Here is a 24,326-nt window from a genome sequence, read left to right as displayed (position 1 = left end):
ATCCCAGGACACTGGGATTATGACCTGAGCCAAAGGCAGATGCTTAACCGACTGAGCCACCCAGTCAGCCCAACCATGTAGTATTTTATATGAGTGTCTAAGACATGGGCTCTTGCACCAGATCATTGGAGTTTGAAACCTACTCTATCACTTACAAGCTATATTACCTTGAGCAAGTTTCTTAATCTCCCTGTTCCCCCTGGGGTTCCTCATCCATGAAATGGAGATAAGAATAATAATACTTATCTTATGGGGTTAGTAAAAAGGATTAAATCATACCTTATAAGCAACATACTATAGAGTAGCGCTACTCATAGGAAAGATTTAATGAACATTAGCTGCCGCACTGCTGTTATTTGTGTCTTGATACCGCACAGTCTGTACGTATCACCAACACAACAATAACGAACCACAGAAATGAAACATGCACTACCTACTATAACTTTGGTGTTGTTACCTGTGCACTGTGCACTGTGAAAGACCAGTGGGGAAGACCGACCCATCTGTAGGGGCTCTCACTCTTTCACTCTGTTTAACATGAGAAAAGGTGATGGTTTCCAAAGTCGCACAGTGGCATCACCGTTCTTTCTTTTTTTTTTTTAAGATTTATTTATTTTTCAAATCTTTGAAAAAAAGATTTATTTATTTTGAATCTTAAAGCAGACTCTCCTCTGAGTGTGGAGTCTGACATGGGGCTGGATCCCACCACCCATGAGATCATTACCTGAGCCTACCCCAAGAGCCAGAGGCTCAACCCACTGAGACACCCAGGCGCCCCTTCGACCCTTCTTTATAACACCCGTGCAAGGCAGGGGTATTCTGAGGCATTTCAAAAGGTTTGTGAGGGGGGAAAATCATGAGAACCACCTTGATTTTGAAAAAATTATGAAAGACTAGACCTATGACAGTGGGGATCACATCGACCTTGTTCTCTGCCTTGTCCCCAAGCATCTAGCACATAGTAGGTGCTTTATAAGCAATTCATGAAATAACTGAATGAGAATTTCTGCTCATGCAGTCTATAAGTGAAAACTAGGTCACCTTACGTGCATCGTTAACGTTTGGATACAATCACTTTATTTCCGAAGAAGAGAGTGTCCGAACCATAGTACTAGAAACAAAATGTTCAGTTTCTGAGGGTTTCCTCTTCCCCCCAGCATGTTATTGGAGGGAGAGGGAGATTTTTTAAAAAATGCTTTGAGCATATTTCTTTGTCAAAACCCAATCTTCGATGCTGAAAATGACATGTTTCTATTTATTAAACATGTTCAAAAACCTCAGAAGGTTTTTATTGGGCTTATGCATATAAGCATCTATATTGTATTCCAAGTATGCCATATTCCCAGATTTAGCTGCCAAAACAATCGACAGACTTAAATTTGTATAAACCTGACAATATTTTTGGTTAACGTACTGGGTCAAAGAACATGAAGAGGTAAGAAATGGCCTGTAGTTCACTTTTGCATTTACTGTTAAGAAGCCTAACACCCATTAACACTATTAATATTTTGCAGAATGTTTTTTTCTTTTGTTTCTCCTTCCCTCTTTACTCTTTTGGCAAATGAACGGTATCAGTGAAAGCTCTAACATAACATGCCAGACAGTATAGTGTTAAAGTGCTGCTTGAGTAGCTGAAGAGTTAGTGGGCAGGCATTACAATTCACTGTAGCTGTAATAGAGGGTAATGTCACTTTAAGACATGTGATACTTCACAGAGGAGGGATGTATTGAAACAGACTACTGCTACTTACAGCACCGTATAGCAGCCCTGCTCCTACATTTTGCTGCCTTACTCTGCCCCGAATGCACGGGACTGGGGATGGTCCATCATTAACTGTAAACTGATTCTCATCAGGATCACTTCAAAGGTCTCATCAGGCAGAGGTGACGCGAGGAGATGATTTAAAGGTGAAAATGACAAGGTTTCCACCCCTCAAACCTTGGCTCCTTTTCTGACAATACAGTCTGAATGAACCCGATGTCTTCTTTACTGTGGAAATAGCATTGGAAGAGAAAAACACATTTTTTTAATCCTGATAAAGAAGATTATTGGGAAGCTCTTTTAAAAAAAATCTCCAATTGTGCACAGATGGATTTTAGAAAGTGTTAGAGCTTTCCAATGAACACTAATAGAGTACTCTGCTCTTGGCTGGATTTTTCAGGTAAGAAGCCTCTTTAAGGATTTAAGATTCAGAAAGCAGATTTGTAACCTATTCAGTCATATCTAGAGAACTATGTAAGGCTGGATGCATTATTTGGTGGAAAACACCTATTAACATAGAGACAACCTCTTGGTAGGAGAGTGAGCAATGAGAGTGATATGCAGGAACCTCGGAAGTGATGCTGAGAATTAAAGAAAGTTAAATAAAAAAAGGAAGAAGAAGGAAAATACTGCAAATGTGAAGTCACAGTAATCTTTTTAAGTGCTAAAAGCTACAGGGGTGAAGAAATGAGCAAGAGAAAGCAGAGTCATTGAAAAACTGTTAAGTTTTGATTGTGGTAGGCTTTTTGAAAGTTTAGATGAATTTCTAGTGCATTTTTAACTGAAATTCACAACTAGTCAATGCATGCCACAGTCACCTCTATTTTGTCTTTCTATAATTTGCAGCGTATTTTGAAAAGGCCCCTAAATGCATTCATTTCAAGATTCATAGAAGGGGTGTTGCTATTTATCTCTACTGAAGAGAATGCATCTATGTTATACTGATAGTTCTGAAGACAGTGAGGATAAATCTGTTGTGTACAAAAGTAAACAGTGGGCAGTGAAACTAATTATAAAGTGAATGGTCCATCTGAATCACAGAGTGAGGCATGAAAGGCACCATGCTGTTGAAAATAATGTTTTCCTACTTTGCACTTAATTATAGTTGTCACCATTTGTCTATTATAGTCCTAAACCCCTTTTAAAGACTGCATCTCTCTCCTAAAGCCCATAAATTATCTTGTATTATATCTTTATACACACACACACACACGATGTATATTTCTGCTTTCTGAACATCACAGTTTTTGAAAGAGTGCCAATTTCCACGAATAAAGAAACCACACTGGGAGGTCACTAGCAGATTTAAATGTATAGTTGAAATACTTGTAGTGTATAATTTGACAGTGGAAAAATTTTTAAAAGGAACAATCTGGGTTCCAAAGCTCTCTCTAAGAGAAAAGAATACACTTAACTGGATTCTTGTATAGAAACTGCTTCCGTATCACTGGCTGAGTAAGGACGATGCTTCAAGTTTGATTAATTTGGCAATATGAAATGCAGCATAAGGTGTTGTTTGAGAAATTGGACAATATGTAGCGCAGTTGAGCCTCTGTAGCTCCTAAGATCCTTATAGGTGCAGATAAGACTGTCAAAGTTTCAGCACCTGAGAAAAGGTATATGTTCATCCATAAATACATACACCACCTGTGTATGCATATTCATCAACACTATACAACAAATGCCACAATTGCCTCTTAGGAGGCAAAGCAGTATTGTAAATTATGGCTTACGCTAGGATAGAAGCATAGATCTTGCCTCTGAAACTCATTCTGGCTGAAGACAATTCCGTCTGATTTTAAGTCCAGCCAAAAAAGACCAGTTCTATCAGGAGATTACAACATGCCTCTGAGAAATGATTACTTGGTTTAGAAGACAGCAGAATGATTAAAAATTCATGACGGTAGAATTAAAAAAAAAAAAAAAAGAATCCACTCTTTCCTTTCAGGCTTATGTCAGACTTACAATGAAGTTAGAATGAACAGGAGTATGCAGCTTTTCAATGCCTGGAATAACTATAGTTTAAAGATCACTGTAAAAAACAGGATGTAAAGTCAGGATATTGTGCTTCAAACTGCCTGATAGTCACAAACTTTAATTTATTTATGTGTCTGGCAGTCCTTGGCGTTTGGCTTTGCAGAATTTCAAAAAGAATTCACGATCTCTTGGGGAAGGCCTTCCCTAAGTCCCACTTCATGGTATGACCTCTGCTGGGTTATTAATTTCAGCCAGCAAAGTAGCAAAGGGGACATGACGTCTGAGACCCTCCTTCTCTCATCAGTGGCACTGACTGAGCTGGGGGCTTGAAGCTGGGGGTAATCCTTGCTGTCTCATGTTCTTTTTAGAGAATGGCAATGGTCTCTGCGATGTCCTGGGTCCTGTATTTGTGGATAAGTGCTTGTGCAGTGCTCCTATGCCATGGATCTCTTCAGCACACTTTCCAGCAGCACCACCTGCACAGACCAGGTAAGTCGGGAGCTGGCTCCTCGGCAGCCTCCAGTCTCACTGCTGTCACCTTAACAGATGGTTGACTGTAAAGGACAGAAAGCACTATATAGTGCGGGCAGCTTGCCTCTGAATTCCAAGACACATATTGTTGGCTGGATGCTTTGGGGAAAGGTGAGGGGGATACTAAAATGCCCTAGAGGTGTTTCTATGAATTTCTCAGGAAAAAACAAAACAAAACACACGGTTTTCTCTAAGAGTCTCCCTACCCCTTCCTCACACCTTAAAAAAGTGAAGTCCTTGGTTTTTGGATACTCTGGCCAATATCAAAATACTCTGCAGAAGGTGGGATAACTTGCAAGACTTGATTTCTTAGAGAGGCAAAATATGATCTTTGCAACCAATAAAATAATGGGTATGTATACTGCTGGGATATCCTATCTAGTGTAGATACTATAATCTCGGTGTGTGCGTGGCTAAGAATTTTGTGGATATGTTAGTGCCGAAATTAACTTTGGAAGTAGTTCGTTAATGAAAAAGAAATTTAAAAATAACTTACTATTTCTTGTCTGCTTTAATTTGTCTCCTCTTTCTCCCTTCCTTCACTTTCTGTTCTTCCAGTTTTTAACGGTGGTATTTTTCTCTCTTTCTTGGCACTTTCAGGAACAAGTTCCCTTTAGCCTGATTTTCCCCCCTATATTGAATTTTGATTTCCGGACGCATTTTGCTTTCTTCGTCTTTTCGTTTAAAGTATATTTCTTACCCTTCCATGGCCTCACTTTTCCGTCTGGATTTTTTTTTTTTTTTTTCTCCTTCTTTGCCTTTCTCATTACTGCCCCCCAGCTCGATTGTCCTTACCCTCGCCCGTTCTCTGAAAAGATTTCCTTCCACATTCTGTTTAGTGTCAACCTTTGCACTCCTTTACTCCGCCCTCCACCTAAGCCCTCCTCCCCCATCGCCAAGTCCGGGCCCAGGGGACTAGTTGCGCGGCCAAGCTCCAGGTCTCCAAGTCGGAAGTGCTCCCCGCCCTCCATCCCCTCTCCAAATTCTTTCCTGGCCTCCTCCCATCCGTTCGGCTGGCTCCAGCTGCGCGGTCCAGCGTCCACGCCTTTGCCTTTCTCTGGCTCCGCAATCGGCCTGGGCGCCAGTCCTGGGCTCTTCGGCACAATCGTCCAGCAACACCTCCCGGGGCGCTGCGTGCTGCCTCCCCGGGCTCTGCCTCCCCGGGCTCTGCCTCCAGGCTGCAGGCTGGACGGAAAGAGCAAGGGTGCAGCCCGGGTCCTGCCGCGCGCCCGCACCCAGCTGCGGGGGAGCGCGCGAGCCGGTTCTCTGCAGGAGCCCGGGCCACCCCCCCAGGACTGGGGTGGGGGAGGGGGTGGGCGCGGGAGGGGGCGTCGGGGCGGCCTCAGCCCGGGGCTGCGTCAGGGCCCCAGCCACCCTCACTCCCCACGCCCTGGGTTGCGGAGGGAAGGCGAGGGGGGCGCTGGTGCCCCTGCCGGTGGGCTTGGAAACCGCTCCGCCGCCCCTGCCGCGCGCTTCTATTTCTGCCTCGGGCGTGCTCAGCCCCGAGCGGAGCGGGTACCCCCAGACTCTGAGGCTTCGGTGCCGAGGTGGAGGAAGAACAAACGTGGGTTTTGGAGTCTGCGGTTTACCTCCAGTCAGTTAATTACCAATCGGTTCAGGCAAAAATGTCTGATTTGTTACAGTCATACAAATAACGCGGGAAATTTGCATTCATTGTCATACTTAACAGTAAGAATTCGTAACAAAAATAACTATTGTGAGGGTTTCCGGCACGCTCACGTCGTCTTAATCCGTATACAAGTAGGTGTAATCGCCCCTACCCCTCACACCACGCGCACCGCCCCCAATCCTTCTGTTGCCAGGAGACTGAAGTTCTGAGGGATCGGGTGACTCGTGTGAGACCACACAGCCAGTAACTGCCATTGGAAGTCGGGTAGGTCTGATGTCACCTCCCTGGCCTGTTTCCCAAGGAGGGGATGTATCTCCCAGGGCACAGAATAATCACGCCGAGTAGCCTCTTTGAGGGGTGTGAGCCGTTTCCCATAACTTGTGAAAACTTCCAAGTTATGTCATTGCACGGACTCAAACCCCTTCTGAAAGGTGGCCTTGGCTGAACTTGGTGAGGGCTGGCCGGTGGCAATGGCAGCACTCAGGACCAGCACTCATCTGTGTTACTTAACCTGAAGTGTCTGACCTTAGGAAAGTCACTTTTCTTCTCTGGGCCCAATTCCCCATTTAAAGATATTGTGGGGGTGTAAGTAAAATAATTTTTTGTGACAGTGCTTTGTAAACTGTGAAGTTCCTCATAAATATCAATAACTCTGACTTCTCTTAATAGACTACAAAAGTACATGTTAGAGGTGCTAAATGAGTAAAGTTTTGCTGTTCACACAGCTAACAATCCACATAGGACAAAACCTTGTTTTAATCTCGTGTTTGTTTTTTTTTAAAACTATGAGGTACCTGGCTAGAATATATCACCAACCGCTGCCTGTCTTTTACGCTCGATGTGTATAGTTGTGAAATAGAGTACACTTTGCAGTGAGTTTTTACTTAGACTATCTCTGTTAATCAGTTAATACAGGAGTTTTTTTGGTCGGGGGTTATGGTTATGATATTTGTATTAAGTAAACTCAAATATTTATGGGGCTTGTTATCAAAATATTATAATTTCAAGCTCAGAAACATGTCGTTAAGTTCTGACTAAAATTGAATTCAGTATTTGTTTTCTCCAACGTCTACTGCTAGAAATTGCTTATTATCACCAATGCATGGTCGATCTGTATGTCAGATATCCCAAGAAACTGTAGCACCGAACCCAATTTCAGCCCCAAGCGCTTATACATTTGAGATCCATTACCGATTCATTGATGAAATTAAGAAACTATATATACTCCTTTCTAGGTGCAGAAAGATTAAAATGATATCAAACTGAAAGTCCAATGGTTCTATGTAATAGGTTTATTCAACTTTCTTGGGTTTTCAAGAATAGCTGCAAAGATTAAAACGATAGATCTTGGACACAGCAATATTCTAGCTTATTTCAGTCAGAAATGCAATCTCCTTTAATACAATCTGTTTTGATTTTAAGAGTAAATGTATGCTTTTTTTGATGAGAGTTGTGATGTTTCCCTTTGTGGGTCTTAAATCTTCAGGGACACTAATGAAATGTGTATGAAAACAAGAGAGAAATCAGGGCCAGTTATCTGTGACAATCCACCCCTAAATGAGCAAATAAATAAATAAATAGCAGGATAAATGAGCAAAAAGGAAAAACATAATCTCATTTTCTCAAATCAGTTAAAACAAGTGACATGATGAGAAAAAATGAGACACCAGGCAGACCCTGAGCTTTGCCACATTTGCCTAAGCTTGAAAAATCGCCTCTTCCATAAAGCAGGAACAAGCGGACACTGCATGCATACCAAGTACCCGGGAAATGTGAAAAATGACAAATCTTTCCCTCAGAGCCCCGAATGGGGGGAGAGTGAAGGCTTCACAGCTGCCTCCTTACCTGCTTAGGAACGGCTGGCCCCCCTCTTGCCAGCCTTTTACGGGCAGCTTTGCCATCCCCTACACAGTAAGATTGATGGTGTTCCCATCCCAAGCAGCCAATTTCAGTCTCTCAAGAAATAATCCACTACACTGACAAATGAGTGGAATTTGACGCGATGTTCCCCTCATCAGACTCTGCCGCACCTGGATGGCACCAGCCAGCCAGGGTCCTGTAGGGGAAATGGTTAGAGATCTGGGCCAATTTCTGCTGTCAAAACATGAAATCAGGACAATGTCTTTGTGAGGCCGTGAATTTGAGATCTGTCTTCTCAATGCAGTGGCTTAGTACACAAACAGAATGAGAATATGTTAACCAGAAAACAGACTGATTTTAATAGATTCCCCTGTAGTCCCTAAGTACTTTCTATTTTTCATATTTATGGTATTAGGAATGCACCATTATTTTCACTTACTAGTTAAGAAGGATTAAAATAGTCAATCAAATGGAAGTGAACTTTAAAATTACACAAATGAGTAAAATGTGCCATAGATTAACAGATTTGTAATTTCAATAATTTAATATTTGGCTAAATCAAGTTTTTATTTTGGGAACAATGTAGGAAATTACCACAACAATTTGAAGAATACTCGTGCCTTTTATATATATAAATAGTAAAGCTGGAAGGGGACACATAATTTAAAAAAGACAGACTGAACAATGAAAACCCAAAAGTGGTATGTTCCCTTGTTTCAAGAAATTAAAACAGACAGCTTCAACTCTTTATAAGCATCAGGTGTGTAACAGGTGAAAAAGGATGAATGGTTTGCTGGATGTAACTTTCTACTTTAGAATTAGTTCTTCCCCCTTATGGATATATGAATTATGACACTAATTTTAATAGTTACTTAATTTCAAGTGTGTGGGTATGTGTGTGTGGGGGGGGTTATTCTTGAAACTTAATAAAATATGGATCATTGCAAAATACTTGAGTAAGAAAAGATCCTTGGGATTCTTTAGTAATTTAAAATTATAAAGATAAATTACATGAGACAAGAAGTTATAAGTGTCTAATGAATCATTTATTCTTGAGTCGCTGCTATTGTATTGACAGGTGTGTATGGAAATGATATATGGAAAGATTACTCCGAATAGAATTGTCTATGTAACTTATACTTGGCCTGATTTAAAACTATATTAAGCAAACTATGTATTTAGAGGGAGGTATTCATTTATGACTTAATTATTACATAGTGAACATCACCATTCATTTAAAAGTGTGATTTTTTTTGTTAAAATATTAAAAAGCATTCTTGTATATCTTATACTTATCTTTACCTTAGTATTCAATATTATTGAAAACTGCTTAAGGAATACGCATTAGAATACCAAGGCACATTACAATAAAGTATTGTTTTAGAACTGTAGTATGAAAGATATCGTCAGAACAACAGTGGTTGCATATTGGCTTTTTAAGAATTCTTACCAGTACTGAATTGCCAAGTGTAGTGAATTGACCTAAGGATTAGAGCAGACAGGTTGTTATTTGGTGTAAGCTGGTGCTAGTGATAATCCATTGATCATCTGATTGATGTTATTGACCTTGTCCCAGAGTCAGAGTGCAGCTATGGACATTTGATAAGACCTCAAAGTATCAAAACCAAGTAGAGATGCAAATAAATATTTCCTGTCAATCCCCTGAATTTATAAGAGAATTATTACAATGCTATATAAATACTGTTACTTATGTGAGCTCAAGCCTATGGCCTCAGTTCGTCATAGTTAAGGAGAATAGATCTTATGTCACACTGAAAACATATAGAAGTGGCACAAATGAACCTTAGCCTTCAATTGGTAATTTCTTAAAGTTCATTTAAGACGACTACTTGAACTTTTTGAAAAACTCTTCCAGTTTTAAACTGTGTGAAAATCTCAAAGCTTGAGTATGTAAATTCGTGCAACATTTTTTGAAAACAATTTGGCAGCATCTCCCAAAATGTAAAATGTGCAAATCCTACACAATTCCATTTCGAGATGCTTAGCCTAAGAAAATGATTGGACAGGTGTGAAAAAATGTATGTAAAGGTCTAGTTGATTTAATGGCAAATAATTAGAGGGGGGTTTTAGCTAGAGCAAAAAGAGCTTGGTACTATAAATCGTTGTATACCATACAACGGGATTCAATGTAACCACTGCAAAGAATGAGATGTGCTTATATGTACTCTTAAGGAAAGATGCCTATGATACACTGCTGAGGGAAAAAAACAAAAACAAAAACGAACAGAATATGCAGTTTCAAAATAATTTTGGAAAAAAATATTAACACAGGCATAAAAAGATGTCAGAAAGGCTATAAACATTCTATACATGGCATCAGTTAAACCTGGTGGTAGAACTAGAATGACTTGGACTTTTTATTTCCTATAATGATGTGGTTTTTATTTTTTTTATTTTTAATTTTTTTAAGATTCATTTATTTATTTGAGAGAGAGAAAGAGAAAGAGAGAACAGAGGAGGGGCAGAGGGAGAGAATCCTGGAGCAGACTCTGCTCAGTGGGAAGCCAGGAGCTAAGTGGGGCTCAATACCGGGACCAGGACCTGAGCCAAAACCAAGAGCCTGCTGGTTAACCGAATGAGCCACCCAGGTGCCCCAATTATGTGTTTTTAAGATTTTTTTAAATATGGGTATATATTACTTTTTAATAAAAAACTTAAAATATTAGCTGTAGTTTTATGGTAAAATTAGAAATGTATCAAACAGTGTTCTCAGGTTAAGGAAAAAGAAGGACGATTAGGTAGGAAAGTGTCATGAGGCCCTTTTCCTTTAAAGAGCCTTAATCCAATGAAGTGTCTAGGCCAGTATTTTCCAGTTCAGAAAATACCGTACCCTCAAGATGCTGCTTGGAAAAAAGCTATTAAGTGTTGGGGACGTACTCATTGTCTGGTATGTTCTCCTTTTGGAGATTTGCAGTACATGTAAGTGTATACAAGTTCTGGAAAGATTTGCAGATAGGAAACCTGATTGTGTTTAACTAAAATTATCTAAACATTTTTTTTTAATTTGGGCAATATCTAAAGTGCCTATTCTTATCACATGCATTGAGAAGTGTGAGCCACTGTGCTATCCATCTTCTTATATCTCACTTTTAGTAAGGAACTTGACATATAATAGGTGCTGAAAAAATATTTGTTACATTCTTAAGGAATGAATGTTCTGGTAAAACCTTTAACTCTCCCTCATTTATTACTGCTTGTGTGGGGGTGCATGTGTATGTATGGATGCATATGTATCTGTGTGCGTCTTTATAATTTAGGGATACCACAAATGGAGAGAGGTATAAATATTAAATTGTCAGTATAACATACATATGTATGTGTGTATGTGTGTATTTGTGCAATATCTTTGTGTAGTTTTTTACTCTATTTGACAGCAGTTCCATTAACCAAAATAACCCAAAGAATATGCTTACAAATGTAGTAAAAACTTAAATCCCTAAGGTTTTCAGTCACAGCATGAGTTTTTTTCCTATAAATTTAGAAAATACTGTAAGCGTGGTCTTAAGGGACTGAAGAGAAACTTCTCTTAGCAAATAGGAAAAGGCCTTCTGCTTTCAAATTTTTTGGTATCAAGAGAAAAACTCACTTCACCTTTGTAGCAGGGAGAAATAAGAACAGACAGCAATTTTTCCTTTCTTTGGGATAAAAAGAAAATGAATGATTTTGTTAACCATTTGTGTAAACTAATTAGATTCTGTAAAGTTAATGTCCTGAAAGCACTTAGGGAATCCTTTTGGCCTACTATTTCTTTCTCCTTCCCCATCTTTATATAATAAAGGCCCAGAGAAAGAAAAGAGAATTGATATAATCAGCGATTTTCTCTCCGAAGATGGATAGATAACGCTGAGTGATGTCGCTATTCATTAAGCGGATTCTTCCTCCACGCGGAAGGAGTCAAACCAAACCTCACCCTGAATCTAGGAGGGAGGAAGACCTACATCCTCAGCCAAGGTCATTGTTCTGCTGATGTGATTACCTATATTTATCTTTACTATGCCCTTACTAGAACTTCTCTTTTAGGCATGCTTCCGTGTCACCCCAAAATAGATGGGAGCTAAATGAGTCTGCATGTACCCAAAGGATTTTTTTGTTTCCCCCTCATGTGGATGAAGGATGGATAGATTGAGTCATAGGCTTTGAAATGAATACAGAATGTCAGCTTCCAGGTTTAGATGAGCTATGGCACAGTAAGAGGAAAAAGCACTTCAATGCTCTTGAAATTGATAATACATCTTAGATTCGGGTCAGCAGGCCACTAGGTCATACTTCCCACTGCATGAATGCTGTGTAAGTATTCAATAAATATTTTCTCATAACTGGGCAAGAACTTTACATCCTTTAAAAATGCAAATACTGGCAGGAAAGTACCACATGAAGCCTTTTTTATATCGAATGGTAATGAGGAAGGAGCACCACAGTAGGGGTAGGACCCTGGAGCATTCAGGATCTCACGTCAATTGTCAATTGCAAGTCTCCAGTAAGAGGGTAGAAGGAAGCAGTGGTTTTCATATTGTGTACAGAAGCTCCAAAGAGGCCATCTATGCATTCCGCAAAGTATATTCTTGTCCGTCATAGATGGACCTGGCAAATACCTTCGTGCACCAGCCAGTTAACAAAGATAACTGGACCAGCCTGAGGATAACTGTAGCAGCTGAAGAGCATGTGTGCATTGAGAGGGCACATCACATCCTTAGCTAAGCCTGAGATAGGCTCAATGTGACCAGATCATCCCATGGTTCAAGGCAAGCAGGACACTTAAGAAGTTTATGTGTAATTTCCTTATCTTTTAAATGTCAAGTGGGCCAAACAAAACTTGACTCATGGCTCTATCCCACCTGCGGGCTATTAGTGTGTGACCTCAGGCAAGATTATCTCCAGCTCCAACATTTTTTGATTTTTAATGAATTTATCAAATCCTTTTATGCAAGCAAAGTAGAGGTGAAGGCAGTGCGGCTAAAAGTGGGGAATTTTTATGCACATCTGTCTTGGCTTGTTTTAAAATTATGCCTGTGGTTTTGTCCCGTCCTGACTTATGCCCCAAATGCTAAAGTGCTGAGTCTCTGGCTATTTTGTCTACAAGCTACTAACTGTAAATGGAGCTACTAATGGGAGGCTGATAAACAAAGAGCATTTATATAAAGAAGCCAGTGGCCTGAACAGAGGTCTCATTTGAATCTTAGGTAAAAATAAATTAATTTTCCTTTAGATTAAAGTTTGGCAGAAAGAGTAAACTATAAATGTAATGAAGCAGAGGAAAGCATCAGACAGCGTAATGTTGCCTGTATAAAACCCTTAATTTAATGCTTTATTAAAGTTCTCAAAATCTAGTCTGCAGTCCACTAGTGGGTTATACATTTATCTTGAAACTCAACATTGGTTTTTTTTTTTCTGTTCTTGTTCTTTTCAGATTTCGTGTGCATTTATTTTGTATATGAATACAGTCTACTTATTAGTACACCAACTGAATTATCTTCTATTAGAATGACATGTAACTAAGGTTTACTGAGCTTCCCTAATTCAGTATTCTATTTAGAAAACTGGCTGCCAGCTCTTGGAAACATTGCAAGATGCCTGCATGCAAATAATTAGAATTCATGCAATTTTGGGAGGGATAATTTGTTACCAGTGTATCTTGAGTGTTGTTTGAGTTGTTAGTGATTTTGAATGGCTGTGGTCTTTGCTTTTTAATTATAAATTAGTGTTGGTTTAGTTTCATCATTATCAATTAAGTTTGCTGTGGGCTGTTTCATTAACCCTATAGCCTGTAATAATGCATATTTGCATATGTTTGCTTTAGATTCACCAAGGAATAGACTTTAAGACATTCCTGAATTGTGTTTCAGAAATGATTTACCTATATCCACATTGGAAAACATGTATATGTAATCACTCTCAAACTTATTTCTATGGTGACACTTACATGGTGACATTGTTTATATACTGCTTGTGAACATATGCAACAGAATTCTCAAGGTACATAACATATTTGGTTTATTTTTATATCCATAGGGCATCATTTTATAATACATGAACATGTTAATAGGCTCCTCTTATTTTATAAAAATAATTAGTGATTCATAAATGTGTCTTTCCAAGTATTTATTAGCTGAGTATTTTTCCACTGGGAAGTGGAAACAGATAGGAATTGGGTATTTCACCTCCTTGGTGTGCTATAGACAGCAAAGTTTGAATACCACTCTTATGAAGAAATTGTAACAAGAGACCAGCCCTACATATAACTCTGAATTAAAAAATACGTGGCATGGCAAAAAATAAAAGTAAAACCATTTTTTCCCCTCGAAATAAAATAAGATATAAGACAGGAGAAGGTGTTGTTTGGAAGCTTCTCGGACGAGGTCTTATTAGGTGAATTGTTTTTGTAGCTTCTTATATCTCTTTATCTGATGAAAATGCAAGAGGCCAGGTACTAGACATGTGCTTGAGAAACTAGGTCACTGGGTGAACATTTGTAGGGCAACATTTTTGACAGCTACTCCCAGAATTTTTTGGAAGTAAGAGCAGATTTATGGCACACAAGCTGCCAATCTCCAGTCCTCCATCTATCACAGGCCCAGGTAATCATGCACCGTGGTTGTTACCGCAGAGCCAGGATGTGATTTCAGAATCTTTCTCAGTCCCTCTCCAGGCCCCGCCCATCAATTGACTGACATTGGCGTGCAAGTTGGAAGTCTTTGACCAACTCCCTTGTGGGTTAATTGACTGACCATCTCCAGAATCTGTTTCTTATCCAAAAAAAAAAAAAAAAAGGCACGCCATAAAACATTTCATTGAAAAATAAGAAAAATGAACCTATTGCAATTGAATCAAAATTTAAATAGCCGCGTGTCTTGCTGTAACTACTGTTTACAACAGTGTAGCATTAGACAATTCTGCTGTCCACTTGTGAGAGTTATACAACTCTCTTTTTATTTCCTCTGGAAGTTTTTGTTCCTTTTTCCATTCTTCTGTATTTCTGTGTCTTAAGAATCAGAGTGGCTTCTGATACGAGCTCTAACCAAACACGGTGCTCTGTGATCATAACACATGAAGCCACTTACACTGAGCAGAGAGGATTTGGGAAGCCCTCATGAAGGGGGATGATTTTGTGTTGAGCTTTGAATGTTGGTGAGGAAGTCAGCTAGCAGGAGAGGATGGAGGGTGACAGCTTCAACCAAGGGGAACAAAACACATGAACTTAGAGGCAGGTAGTAGAGATATGGTGGGCTGGTAACTTGGATGGCCATTGGCCTTTTGCCTGTTGGAGAAACTTGATATTATTCCACTTAAAGGGGAGGCAAGATTTATTTTTTTCTTTGTTACCGTTTTTTAATCTACGGGCTGCCTTATCAATGTACACTCATGGTCACAGGTGTAGGGCTAGGTAAGATGGAAGGAAAGAGTCCCAATACCTACAGTTAAAGCCTCTGTGGAAAGCAAGTCAGTTAATTAACAAAAATCCAGCAACTGTACTCTGGCCAAATTCTTGGTGTCCCATAAGGCCTTTCACAACTTTGAATTGTTGTTACCTTTGTGTAATAAAAGACAAAACATGTTACTACTGTTGATTTTATTTTATTTTTTATTTTTTTTAAAGATTTTTATTTATTTATTTGAGAGAGAGACAATGAGAGACAGAGAGCATGAGAGGGAGGAGGGTCAGAGGGAGAAGCAGACTCCCTGCTGAGCAGGGAGCCTGATGTGGGACTCGATCCAGGGACTCCAGGATCATGACCTGAGCCGAAGGCAGTCGCTTAACCAACTGAGCCACCCAGGCGCCCACTACTGTTGATTTTAAAAGTCTGGCTATTATATTAGAGAAAACCTCATATCTCTAAATCAAAGCCTGAGGACAATCATTTTTATTTTTAACATACAACAAATTTAATATTTGTTATTCGACAAATGTTTATCAGTCACTTACTAGGTGCAGAGAACTATGCTTCCACACTAAAGATACTGACGCCACTTTATTCCAATTGCTGGTTCAACCCTGCTTTCCCTGCTAGATTGTCAGCTCGGAAAGGATAGGGAGCCCAGCAGTCTCACAATGCCTCACAGAGAGTCTGCCACATGGTGAGGGCCAAACAAATACCTGCTGAATGAAGGAAGGAAGGAAGGAAGGAAGGAAGGACCCTACACATTTGATGTTTCATTGAATCCTCATAATAAACTCGTGAGGTAGAACATCTTTCCCTTTTGCCAATAAAAAAAATATCTTTTAAAAAAAAGAACAAGTTAATTGATTTGTTCAAAGTCATCTAGCTTGGGAGGGCAAATTGAGAATTTTTCCAGCCTTCGAATTTTTCCAGCTCAGTTTCCTGAGTGTCAGCTGTGGGTAGGCCCTAATAAGGGCTGATTCTTATAATATGGCATATGATCTATACCACCACCCTACATGGGTGGCGCTGTCATCTCCATTGTACAAAACACTGGAAAATTGTGGATAATAGTAACAAAGCTGAAAGGAAAGCCTAGGTTTGGCATTGACTCCCACTCTGGCACTCTTGCCATCACAACCAGCTACTACTTTAGCACTTAGGAACATCAGCAAGCTAGTCCTGGTTAGTTTAAACTGCAAAACAAGGATGCCTGGGTGGCTCAGTTGGTTGGGCAGCTGGTCATGATCCCAGGGTCCTGGGATCGAGTCCTGTATCGGGCTCCTTGCTCAGCGGGGAGCCTGCTCCTCCCCCTGCCTGCCACTCTCCATGTTTGTGCTCTTGCTCTCTCTCTCTGTTTGACAAATAAATAAAATCGTTAAAAAAAATAAATTACAGAACAAATTTCTGTGCTGAGGGGCATTGTTCTGTATTAGCAGGCAACCGTGTCTTGGGCATTTAGCTTGGCTATATCATGCAATAATTTTGAGTCTTGTGACTGGCTGAGTAATGCTTTGTTCTTAATTTTGCTGTGCAATAGGCCTTGCTGAAAACATGCTTTCTTGTCTTATTGGGATAACAGCACCTCATTTTCAAGTATTTTTTTACAGTTTCCTTGTAATTTTTTTTTTTTTTTAGATTTTAGAGACCCTTTTTTTGTGCTCCACACGACAAAGCAACAACATAGGATAAATCTACATTTATTAGACTCAGTCTTAGTGTAGATTTTCTGTTTTACTTCAAATCAGTTATAAATCATTCACACTGGAAAAGAATTCTTCCTAACTGCAATTTAATTTTTGATAAACTTTTTTTGGCATTTATCATATTGAGACTTTATAAATTATCTAGAATATTGTAAAGTGGGCTGACCTTTCTAGTAAGTGGTTTGATCATTTGCAGTAGTGTCTTTTTGCTAAAATATGGAATTTGCTGTCTTTCACATTAAACTTGCTAGACCCATGGCCTAGTAACATGGTAGGTAGAAATTGCTTATAGAATCCTATCTGAAGTCTCCCTTTTAAATTCCTCTCAGCATCAAAATAAATCTGTGTTTTCCAAAAATATCCCTTTGGCTAGTGATGGCAAATTCCTGATTCATAGCCCACTCTTTCTATGGTTATACCACTGCAGACATGGCTAATCAACCCAGATTCAACCTCTGAGTCCTTCCAGGTACAACACTTCAATCATTGAGTTGTTAAAGGAGATAGAGATGATTTCAGAAACAACTACAACACCCCAAAACAATAATTATTCAGCATCTATTGTGTCATATATTGTGCAAAGTTCCTTATATGGAATTATCTGCTTAATTTTGAGATGAAACATACTGCCCGTTAAGGGTTTTTATATGTTTTTATACGTAATTTAATTCACCTCTCAAGGTGGGCCATGTTCTTCATTTAAAAATAATGATTTAAATAATTAAGTAAGTTAACACGTATGAGTACATGGAAAGGTCCCCGCAACAGGATAAATACCCTTCAACTCAGGGTAAGCGTAGCATCTACATACATCTTTGAGAATTGGATAGAGTTCACATGCTTGTGGGTGTTTTACCTGATTTCACCCTCTTTGCCCCAGCTACTCTTGGTTCAAGGAACCTATAGAAATAGGAGCATCTTGGTATATAAGGTAAACCAGGGGATTGCATCTCACCTCTATTGTTGTTACACTATTAGCTCTAAATGTGGGCAAATTAGTGTAGCTCTCTGCTGCACCCATAAAATGGGGATCCATGTTTATAAAATCCCCACTTGGCAGGTTTGCATAAAGACTAGAGATGCCTGTTCTACACCTGCCAGGCAATAGGTATCTGGCATATGGTATCTCATAGTGTTATGTAACCATATGAATGTCAAAGCAAAGATGGTGGAGAAAGTGCCTGATACTAACACATACATCCATAATATTTTAGTGTATAAAAAAAAATGCATATAGAAGTGTTACAACTTGAGGGCACCTGGGTGGCTCAGTCGGTTAAGGGTCTGCCTTCGGCTCAGGTCATGATCCCAGGGTCCTGGGATCAAGTTCCCACATCGGGCTCCCAGCTCAGCAGGGAGTCTGCTTCTCCCTCTCCCTCTGCCCCTCCCCCTGCTCATGCTTTGTTTCTTTCTCGCTTGCTCACTTGCTCTCAAGTAAATAAATAAAATCTTTAAAAAAAAGAAATTTTACAACTTGAATTTATTTATTCGTTTTATGACCACACCTGAGTCTTCCGTTAATAAAATCCAAGTACTTAGCACAGGTTAAAGATATAGATTTTTTTAATTGAATTGAATTTTATTTAAATTCAATTAAATAACATATAGTGCATTATTAGTTTCAGAGATAAAGTTCAGTGATTCATCAGTTGTATATAACACCCAGCGCTCCTTACAACACATGCCCTCTTTAATGCCCATCACCCAGTTACCCCTTCCTCCCACCCAACTCCCCTCCAGCATCCTTCAGTTTGTTTCCTATAGTTAAGAGTCTCTTATGGTTTATCTCTCTCTCTGATTTCATCTTATTTTATTTATCCCCTCCCTTCCCCTATGATCCTCTGTTTTGTTTCTTAAATTCCACGTATGAGTGAAATCATATGATAATTGTCTTTCTCTGACTTATTTCACTTAGCATAATACCCTCTAGATCCATCCACATCCTTGCAAATGGTAAGATTCCATTTTTTGATGGCTGAGTAATATTCAGTTGCATATATATATATGCACACACACACACACATACACACACCACATCTTCTTTATCCATTCATCTGTCGGTGGACATCTGGGCTCCTTCCATAGTTTGGCTAGTATGGACATTGCTGCTATAAACATCGGGGTGCAGGTGCCCCTTTGGATCACTACATTTGTATCTTTTGGGTAAATACCTAGTAGTGCAATTGCTGGATCATAGGTTAGCTCTATTTTCAACTTTTTGGGAACTTCCATACTGTTTTCCAGAGTGGCTGTACCAACTTGCATTCCCACCAGCAGTGTAAGAGGGTTCCCCTTTCTCTGCATCCTCGCCAACATTTGTTGTTTCCTGACTTGTTAAATTTAGCCATTCTGATCAGTGTCAGAATGAAATTTGTATTTCCCTGATGCTGAGTGATGTTGAGCATTTTTTCATGTGTCTGTTGCCCATTTGTATGTCTTCTTTGGAGAAATATCTGTTCATGTCTTCTGCCCATTTCTTGACTGGGTTATTTGTTCTTTGGGTGTTGAATTTGACAAATTCTTTATAGATTTTGGATATTAGCTTTTATGGCTAATCTCTATGTAATGGGTAGCCATAGGTTCTAAGTCAGTACTTAGATTCACTACTTAGAGCATCCTTCCTTCCAAAAGCATTTTCACATGTAATTACTGATGAAGGTGCTGTAATCAGTAAGTTTAGTAGAGTCTGTGTGATGCCAAATAATGGTGAAGTTTGGGTAATTAATTAAACATCTGGCCAATAACTCATTAACAGGAAATAGTCCAAAAGTCAGCTTTGGTGCTCTGTGATTCTCAGAATGGATTATATCCTTATCTTAAAAGAGCCATTGGTCAACTGAAATCTGATAGTATTTATCTATATTTCCTCAGGTGTTTTTTTCTTTCCATTAACTGTGTTCTTACAATAACCTATGCACTCTTTATCACAGGGCCCACTGACTACATGGTATATACTGATAAGCACATTAGTACCTAAATGTTCACAGGCTTCATCCGAGGGTGCCATTTATGTGTACTCGTATGTGTACCCTGTATTTTCTACTATGAATACAAAATATATCTTTGTGTTTTAAGAATTGCCTAAGTATCACAGGGTCTAATATTTTGAGACTTAACAAACAAACCAAACAACAACAACAACAAAAATGAAATGCCATGATTACTTTCTTGTTTTAAGACACTAGGGATTTCAAGTTAGCATGAGTGAAGATCTTATACAGTTAGAGACATGGATTAAAGATACCGTAAAATGATGGTAAATTAGCAATTAGTGTTTCAGAGTCTCTTAAGAACTATACCCAACAGGCGAGCGCTCTCTTCTGAAGAGGTCAAAGCCTCACAGAAGCCTTGCTCAGTTATTTGATAAAACTTTATTATCTCTTTTTTACTGTCCTCATTAACATACTTCAAAACCGCTGCTAAGTATTTCTGGCAAGCACAGCATTGAGGTAATTTTACAATAGTGTAAAGGATTTATTAATTTTAATCTTTTCGTGAGTCTATTTATATTCAATTGTGACATTAATAGGTTGCCAAAACAAACTAGAGTTAATTGTATTTAATTAAATTGTTGAAAACAAGTAAGGGTAGTTTATTATTATTGTAAGCAGAAAGCTCTATTGATGTACTTATTTGTGTGAATAAGATCTGGTGTAAAGTTTTTTCTTCTGGGTATGGTATTATTCATCATCAGAAAGCAGTATAAAAATGCTAATTAAAGAGAGTTGTCATTCTAATAGAACATTTGGAGGGAAAGCTTCACATAGTATTGATAATCTTAAACCCAGTGTCCAGTAAGTGCACTAGGGATCCAACGAAGGGAGACATCCCGATCCTTTTACTATGTTGCCTGAGGGGTTCCAAGACCATCTGTTCACCTCCCGCTCTTTCCTTGGAGGAGTCGTTTGATGGTGGGAAGAGTCTAAGATCTGGGTCAAGGCTTTGGTGAAAAAAAAGTGCTTCCAATGAGACCAGAAGAAAAAGGAAGAACTGTACCAAGAATTAGGGATGGAGTTTTGGCCGCCAAGAATTTGAGGCAAAGATAACAGCATTATGAAGACAGATACATAATCTGAGGAAGATCACAATATCAGGGAAATGGCACTCCTTTGTCATGGATTAATGCATGTAAATATTTTGAAGACAGCAGGAGACAGAGTCAAAACTGACTTTGGAAGAAAAAAATATAATTTAGCCTTAAAAATTAACTTCTTAATTGTGTCTGATGTGTATATACATTAAATATAGATTTTTATTTAGTAGTCACTATGTTCTTGGCATTGTGCTAAGAATTCCATATTATTTCATTAATCTTTACACTTACCACTGTAAGGTAGCTATTCTTGTTCTCTTTTTTCCACCGATGAGGGAAACAACATTCAGAGAATGTAAATAACTTGCCCAAAGTGTGCAGGTAATAAGTGTGAAGCCAGGATTTGAACTGGGGTAATCTGATTCCAGATCCCAAGCTCTTAATGACTACACTACTGAAATTCTTTGCTTCTGCCAGTATTGTTTTCATTGTGATGGACAGTACTAAGATGGAAATAAATGCCCCTCAGATTAGGCCAGGTGATACTCTGGTAACCAATCAGCTCCAAATCTCAATTGCTCAAGGCAGTCTTATATATTTCAGCAAAGTTTATGTCTGACTCATATGTCTGACTCCCTGAGGTTGGCTAGAAGCTGTGTTCCGTGTTATCTTCAACCCAGAATTAAGAGCAGCATCTATTTGAAATAGTACTGTTATCATGGCAGAAAAAAAGAGAGTTTGGGAGGTAAGATCAGCAAATAAACTCTTTAGCCTGAAAGTGATTCATGTCATTCTGCTCAGAACTCATCGGCCAGCCCTGGTCATAGGGCTCAACCCAATGGCAAGGGGCCACAAAAGGGGTTCCTTCATGAGCCCAGAAGGCCAATAGTGGGCGATATGGGATGTAGAGCATTCATGACAACCAAAAAAAATGCCTTAGTGGTTAGGAAATGATATTTTCTTTGGTATAGTACTCTTCTATTCTCAGCTATTTAGATATCTTAGCTTTTTTTAGTATTTGGAGAAGTCTCCAGAAAGTTCATTCTCTCTGTCTAAAAACAAGAGGATAATTCAGTTAATGAGTCCAAAAAAATCAAATCAAAACACAGTGTGACACCAACACCAAGCATCCAGTTTTGTTTGTTCACACCTAGCCGACTTTTGAATAAGTGGGATTTACCAGGCCCAGCTCCACAGCTGAGTGAATGTGAAGCAAACCTTTGAGACACTGGGAGGTCCTGACCTTTTCTTCCGCTGAGTCTCTTTCCTCCCAGCAAACACCTAAGGCTCTTGCTTGCTCCTTCTCTCCTTCCCTCCCTCCACCCTCTCGTTTATATGAATCTAATCTGTGAACTGATTTTTCACTGTTAGGAATGGTCTCCTGTGAATAAAAGGTCAAAGCTTTCACTACTACACTCTCTGGGAGGCTGTTGTTTTCTTCAGATGAAACTTTTATAGGGCATATGGAGTAAGTAGGTGATATTTTTACATTATACTCGGTATTTTCTATTCTTATTTTCATTTTAGTACATATCTGTTTCTAGTTGTCAGGCAGAGAAATCAGTTATGGATCAAATGCACCCATTTGTCAAGGATTAATGCATATAAATGCTTTTATGACAGCAAAAGACAAAGGCTTATAAGGGTGGATGCTGACTTTGGAAGAAGAAAAATTAATGAAGCTAAGAAAAAGTGATAGCAAGGAATATTGCAGTTCTAGGTGCTAAATGACTTATTTTCAAACCCTGGGAGTAGAGTAATATTATTCCTCTCCCCTTTCTTTTAATAAACCGTTCTCATAACCTACAGTGACCTCTGCTGAAGAAACATTTTAGGGCGAGTTAGGTTTCCTGAGAGCTGTTTTTTAAGGTACAGGGTTTCTCCTTATTAGCTAAAAAAAAAAAAAAAAGTCTGTGTTGTTGGGAAGAGAAAGCTCTAATCCGCTATTGTGAACCTAGAGAAAGGAAAGAAATAGGAAGACTACCTTGGGTCATCAACACTTTATCTGTCACAAATGTCATGAACAAGTGTTGCTTTCCCATGGGTGGTTCAGTAAGACAACAGTCACATAGCAGGGTTAGTTTTGTGAAACGTGGCTTCAGTGTCTGACTTCCCACTTCTTGAAAGTAGAATAAGGCCGAGGCAATCATTTTGTCAAGATTTTCAAGGACTTTCTAGATGATCTCTTTGCCACATTTGCACATACACACACACACACACACACTCCCTCATACATTGTTAAAATATGTTAGTATCATACTTAAGTAACTTAGGAATTGGAAATTATTTTAGCAATCATCCAGACCAAGCTGTCATCAGAGACTTTATTTGCCTCAAAATACCTCCTGCCAAATGGTTGTTGATTCACTGGTTGAATCTTACCACCATATTGATTTGGGGCATGCTGAACTTGGGACATGTTCTCTGGCCTAGGTAAAATTCTTTTAATTATAAAACTGATCTGCCCCTGTCCCCAAACCTCTTCCTTTCATAGTTTTGTTGATCACAGTTCATAGCAATTCCTTCCTTCTGTTCTTCACATGAAAAATCTTGGACTCGCTCTCAACTCCCTTTCTCCAGATCTCACACTTAATCTATCAGCAAAATGATTTCTCCTAACTTCAGAATATATCTAGACTCCAACCACTTCTCACCACCTCCACGGCTGTTCCTGGGCCCAGCCACTGTTTCCCTGAGGTGGATTATTACAGAAAGCTATGGCGGTGTTACCCAATCCAAGTTCAGCTGCCCGTCACCAGAAAGATCATCATCAATCAAGAGACGAGTTTTGACTGGAAAGGAGTTTGAGCTTTATTCGGGAGGCTGGCAACTTTGGGAGGAGGACTCTTGTCCAAAAGCCGACTCTGAGGTTTCTGCCTGGCCCAGTGGTTTTTAAAGGGGCTTGGGGCAGCTTATCAGCAAAGGGAGTGCGGTGGCCTGCAGCATGTTTTGGTCCCATGCAGACCCAATGGTGTCAGCTCCAGACATTACCGCAGGGCTCCAGGCTTGTGCCAGGGGGTCTGGCTCTTGTTTCCTGATGTGCAGGAGGACTGCGTTCTTCCTGTGAAGGAGGGCAAGTTCTGTAGATACACAAAGGGAGGTCAGTGAAATCATTTGTATGACCTAAAAGAAAGAAAAACATTTTGCTGAAAAAATTGCTGGGCTAATAAGAAAGCCGAGGCCGCTCCCAACAGAACTTGCTGGCCTCGGTGGCCTGGGAAAGTTCTGGTCCTTCACTCCTCAAGGCCAGTGGTCTACAAACCTCAAAGAAAGTAAATTAGTTCAGTTTCACATCAAGGGCCTTAGGTCAGCAAGTCAGGAGTGTGTTAGCTTGGAGAAGTTAATGCTTAAGATGGGCTGGTCTCGGGCGCCTGGGTGGCTCAGTTGGTTAAGCGACTGCCTTCGGCTCAGGTCATGATCCTGGAGTCCC

General features: G+C 39.5%; 1 protein-coding gene across 1 annotated transcript in view; it reads left to right on the top strand.

The window, feature by feature from the left end:
• The first annotated feature begins 3,727 nt into the window (after positions 1-3,727).
• Positions 3,728-24,326, top strand: part of TAFA1 (TAFA chemokine like family member 1) — a 511,119-nt gene continuing 490,520 nt past the window's right edge. The window contains exons 1-2 of the mRNA XM_034997249.1: positions 3,728-3,749; positions 4,108-4,228. Coding sequence (XP_034853140.1) covers positions 4,111-4,228 — 118 coding nt within the window. The 5' untranslated portion in view covers positions 3,728-3,749; positions 4,108-4,110. The remainder of the gene's footprint in view (positions 3,750-4,107; positions 4,229-24,326) is intronic.

This window comes from Mirounga leonina, unplaced genomic scaffold (genome assembly GCF_011800145.1).
Source record: "Mirounga leonina isolate KUSES-001 unplaced genomic scaffold, KU_Mleo_1.0 Mir_94, whole genome shotgun sequence".
Classification (NCBI taxonomy): domain Eukaryota; kingdom Metazoa; phylum Chordata; class Mammalia; order Carnivora; family Phocidae; genus Mirounga; species Mirounga leonina.
Note: the sequence above shows the minus strand (reverse complement) of the source record. Positions and strands in the feature narration are given on the sequence as shown.